The 5596-nt window shown below is 33.3% G+C and overlaps 1 protein-coding gene across 1 annotated transcript in view; it reads right to left on the bottom strand.

The window, feature by feature from the left end:
* Positions 1-1900: 1900 nt before the first annotated feature.
* Positions 1901-5596, bottom strand: part of LOC107751841 (ankyrin repeat domain-containing protein SOWAHC-like) — a 27112-nt gene continuing 23416 nt past the window's right edge. Inside the window, exons 8-13 of the mRNA XM_016567615.1 lie at positions 4588-4674; positions 4484-4486; positions 4065-4067; positions 3007-3079; positions 2810-2899; positions 1901-2758 (exon numbers count right to left, since the gene is read on the bottom strand). Of these exons, the coding sequence (XP_016423101.1) occupies positions 2349-2758; positions 2810-2899; positions 3007-3079; positions 4065-4067; positions 4484-4486; positions 4588-4674 (666 nt within the window). The 3' untranslated portion in view covers positions 1901-2348. The remainder of the gene's footprint in view (positions 2759-2809; positions 2900-3006; positions 3080-4064; positions 4068-4483; positions 4487-4587; positions 4675-5596) is intronic.

The following is a 5596-nucleotide window of genomic DNA, read 5'->3' as shown; positions in this document are numbered from 1 at the left end:
TTTTAATGCACAGATATGCATTAGGCAGACAGACAGATAGACAGATAGATAGATAGATAGATAGATAAGACATTATTGATCATTTGTGATCAGAAACGTGAGAAAACTTTTAAGGCACACAAGACAGACTCGCATGAAGCGCTTAACAAATGCACTCCTCATGCGGCTGTTTCCCTCTTACAATCAATACCTGGTGTGCTTGTAAGGCATCTGTGACATGACATCTACATTTTGGGTCATTTGTAAAACAAAGACTACAAGGAAGCTGGAGGCCTTGAGCCGCTGGTTTCAGTTCCCCCTCCCAGGCACAATGGCGGCCCATAACCGCAGGGGGAGCGGCCCTCAGATGGAAATGAGCAACCAAACCAACAATGTAGTGCCTAATCTCTTCAGAGAGCCGGGAATCAGTTACACAGCAGTAGAGGCCTCTCCGTGCATTTCAGTGGCCTCCCCCCCCACAAACGCAGACACGCACACACCCTCCAACCCCCCTCCTGTGTAGCCACAGGCTCCCCTTACACATGGGCCAGATACAAGGTATCCCCCTGCAACAGAAGGGGCAAGAATAAGTGGGGCGTGGGGTGGGGCAGAGCCCTCAAAGCACGGGATTAGAGCTAATGTGCCCTCCCTGGGTTCTAATCTCTTCAGAGGAGCAGCGTGTTTGAGGACTGCGGGGCAGTCAGATAAGTATCTATTACAGCAAGGCCCTCTTATCCTTCAAACACCCCCATGCCCTTCAGAAATGAGGCACAAAACCACTTGTCGGTCTTCTCCTGTGATACCCAAAACCCGAAAGCAAGCGCTGGCCTTTTGCAACTAAGCTGGAATTAAGGGCTCAGGACCTTACGGAGGGCCGCTAGGGCCCATATTTGCTCCATCTGGGGAGCTCAAAGACGAGTGACTGATGGTGCATCAAAGGAGAGGAGAAAAGAACAGAGGAGCTTCGCTGGGAAGGTGCGAGCCAGGGGACAGTGACTGAGGTGGAAGATCTGATAGGGTGTAATCTTGTTAGCGTGATCCAGAAGAGTGATGAAAGATTAGCGCAAGGGCCCGGAGGACAGGTGGGAGATTGGAGCGCAACACTTTATGACAAAAAAAAGATCTTAACAATTAGAGGAAAAAACAGACAATAATGAACAGAAAAAAGCACACATTACACACAGTATAGTTTATTTTTCTTTTTATAGAAGGGAACATAAATTACATTATGAAATAAACACTCAGGTAACAGTAAAGACCCTCAGACTTCCAGTATAAGGCACAGACTAGAAGATTTACTCGACATCATCCTTTGGAATGCAAAATTCATCCTATTTTATAATAAAAATGAGCTAAAACCATACAAAGACATTAATGGCAGAAAAGAATAAAAGAACAGGCTTTTGCAAAGCATTTAAATTCCATGAAATTATATTTGAATATTTCAAAGTGAAATAATGCAGAATAGGACTGATTTTTTCATAGGAATTTTAGCATAAAATTCTTGATATTGTTGGCTGAAATGATATTTCCCAGTCCACAGAGCCTTTGTTATGTCATCATGAAAGGAAAGTTATTTCAGGGGCAGAGAATGTCATTGCATTTCGGTGGAACATTATAAAAACAGGATTTATTTGTTTGTTTGCTCATTTATTTTTTTGCTTAAGAATAATGTATGCTGAAAAAAATGTTTATAATACATTTATTTTTTTTATATTATATTTATATGCTATCTGTATATCTATCTTCGCAAAAAGTTAAATATTTTTATATTTAATATTACATATACAAAATTATATATAATATACTATATATAGTTACATATATGTGTGTGTGGACAGTATATATATATATATATATATATATATATATGTATGAATGAGTATATTATAAAATATTATAAAACTAGTAAATACGGTATTTTTTATTTTGTTGTCTTTAAGGATGAAAAACATTCTCACAGAGCCATAAACAGTGGTTCTGACTTTTAAGTTATGCAAGGTGAAGATAAGGCAAATTAAAGCTGAAGTTGGTCTCTATTCAAGATAGAACTTTAGCATTGACATATTTAGTGAAACTGAGTTCTTGTAAAACCTTGGGATCATATGATGTACAGGAAATGCACCTTTTCATTGCTTAATGAAAATTGTAAACCTTTAGCAGAGAAAATAAGACATCACACTTACCGAATATCACACACTGCTGTGGCAGAGCACTACAAATGCTAATTATTAAGCTAAAAAGCTACTTAAATGTGAATACAACTAAATCATACTATTTGTGCGAAAAAAGCAGCAAAGTGCGTTTTCATCTGTAAACTATTCACGTGGCACTAAAGCGATACTGAAGATGTTTGGACTTCACGCAGTCTACCGTGAGAACTTTCTGGGTCTAAACGCAGGCAGCATGAGCTGATGAGCAACAGTCCTCTCCTCCGGCACGGGCGCCAGCTCCTCTGCTGAACCCCACTTCTTCATGGAGTGAAATAATGAGGTGATCTTCCTGTTCCTGCGCTCGCCGGCCTGGGTTAGACTGTGGCACTCGCTGACTTCAGCTTGGAGAACAAACATCAAAGCAGTGTTAAGAAGAAGACCACACTGTGCATGAAATAACACGCTGGAAGGACAAATAAGGTGAAGACACGCAGTCCAAAATTGATCCATGAGGCACCCCGTAGATTCAGAGAAACCACATGCTTGCACTAATGTGGAAAACATCTTCAGTGCTGCTCTTTCCACATGTGCCACATGTCTGAATGGACTAAACACCCTCATGCTGCATTGCATTTATGCACCAAAAAAAACAAAAACAAGAATTAATTGTGACTCACATAGCTCATGGTCTTCTAATTGTGTCTCCCGTAAATTGAGGTAATGATATGCTATGTGGCCGCTGTAGTCCCGCAAATTCTCCTTCGCTCCTGTGCACATGTTCAAATTTCAGCAATATTAAATTAAGCAACTTTAAAATAATAAAAAAATAAAAAAATAAAATAAAATAAAATAAAATAGTGGCATAAATGCTTACCATATGTCCTGACCAGCAGGTCAAATATATGCCGATGCCCGTGCAGTGCTGCAATGTGTAAAGGTGTGTATCCCTGTGAGAATAAAATACTGAATATCACAAAAAATGTCAAGAGCAGGTTATAATTCATCACATAATCAAAAGAATCAAATAAAAAAATATTTATAAATAATATTTTTTATTAAATTCAATTCTACAAAATATATTTAATTAAATACATAATATATTTTACATTTACAAATATTTTACATGTAGTAAAAATTGTTATGCGTGTTAAAATATATTTAAAATTTTTTGCACTGTGACATTATTTTCATGACAATTAAGCCCATTTAATAATTAGCATTACCGTAACATACATATACACACAGGACACACGCATATATAAATACATGCATATGCTGTATTAAATTAAATTAAATACAAAATATATTTTACATTAACAAATATTTTACATAAATTAAAATTTGTCATGATCTATATCAGATATGAATATATTTTAGATTTTTAGTCATGTCATATATTTTAGACATTATTGTTATGACAATTAAACCTATTTAATAATTGTCATTTCCGTAATATGTACATATACACACACATATATAAATATATTGCATTAAATTAAACAAAACTATTTAATTAAATATTTCATTTAAATACAAAATATATTTTACATTCACAAATATTTTACATATTTTAAAATATATTTTAGATTTTTTGCACTATGACATTAATTTCATATATATATATATGGAATGAAAAATTAATGAAATTAATAAATAAATACAAAAGTAATGCACACACTACAATACTGAAAATTAGATTATAACTATAATTTAACAATAGATTAAATAAAATTTCACCACTGCTAAATATTATAAACACTGCTAAAATATGCTAATTTTATTTATTTTCTTTTGATTTTGGGGTGAAAATGTTATTTGTGAGATGCACCCAAACAGAAAAGGTTCTCTATTTTAAATATCTCTAGTGATCAATCTCACTACTAAACACAAATGAAAAGAAACAGACTGGGTGAAGGAAAATTCGACACTCACCCCCTAGTGCCCATGTCCCAATCATAAAAACATAACACAACAGAATCAGAGAGTGACAGAAAGAGGAGGAGAGGGGGAGAGAAAGACGGGACACAAATTAACTGAGGTTACAGCAACAAAATCTAATGACAGAATCATAATTGCCTGGTAATTCCGTCAAATTGCTTTGCTCTGAGCCTGCTGTTGGAATACATGAAGACATTGTTTAAGGGAAGCTGTTAACATGACAGAGTTTGATTTATGAACAGACATTCTCAAACAGTGCCTGGCTTCATTTGCACAGCTGGGCACCCACATACCCTTTCACAGGAGTTATGTCAGAAGCGGACATTTCAAAACGGACACTTTCTGGCAGCTTGACACACACGTGAGAAACATTAACCCAGGCATGGGGTGAATATAAGGTGAGGAGTACTTACATGCTGTGAGAGAAAAGGAGACACCAAAATATGATTAGTAAATGCATTTGAGTTTAGGCATATATGCATTTGACAAAAAATGAATTGATTTATGAAGTGCGTACTGCTTTTGTATTGATGTCAGCCCCTGCTTCTGCCAACATTGTGGTCATGTCTTCTTTACCGTGTTTCGCAGCCCAGTGCAGCGCTGTCTGTAAGAGATTGAAACATTACAATACTAAAATATATATAAATGTAAATATACACAAGACACATTTACATAAAATAACATCATTTAAATAACATCCTCCTGTACAAAGTATGACCCATGAACTCTTTATAACATGGTCCGTGTCAAAAATTTGCTTTTGACATTTGACCCAGAAATGCGCATTCTTCTTCTATTTCTTCAAATATTACTTTCATTATATTTGTTTTTTTTTCTTTATTTTAATATTTCTTTATTTTATTTATACATTAATATTTATTTTTCAAATAGTATTTTTCATTATATTATTTTATTTTAATATTTATTTATTCTTAAATTAATTTTTTACTTTATTTATACATTCTTTCTTTTATTCATTTATTAAATGCTTTTATTACATTTGACCTAGAAATTGTGCAGAATACTTCATATTCATTCTTGTTTTTCCATTATAATATTTATTTACTTTATTTTATTATATTTATTTAACTTTAACATTTCTTTTTACTTCCTTCATTCTTTCATTCATTCACTCACTCACAATTGTTTTTATCATTTATCATATTTAACCAAGGAATTGTGCAGAATCTTAAGTACTCCTTCAAATATTATTTCATCATTATAACATTTTTATTTTAATATTTATTTATAATTTTATTTTAATATTTTTTATTAGACTTTATTCATTTTTTTATTTTTATTTTGTATTATTTTTTTCAAATAACGAAATTGGTTGAGAGGTTTGGTTTAACATTTTTTCTTTTTTTGGTCACTACATAATTCTCACACTTGCATTCATGTTATTTCATAGTTTAAATGTACATTTTTTAAAATCATTTTGAAAATGTATTTAAGCATTTTTAAAAATAATTCAAATTTTTTTTTTTTTTTTTTTACATTTTTCACAATTCTAAAACTTTAATTTT

This window comes from Sinocyclocheilus rhinocerous, unplaced genomic scaffold (assembly GCF_001515625.1).
Source record: "Sinocyclocheilus rhinocerous isolate Xijiao unplaced genomic scaffold, SAMN03320098_v1.1 scaffold2126, whole genome shotgun sequence".
NCBI lineage: Eukaryota > Metazoa > Chordata > Actinopteri > Cypriniformes > Cyprinidae > Sinocyclocheilus > Sinocyclocheilus rhinocerous.
The sequence above is the reverse complement of the archived record's forward strand: the minus strand, read 5'-3'. Positions and strand labels throughout refer to the sequence as shown.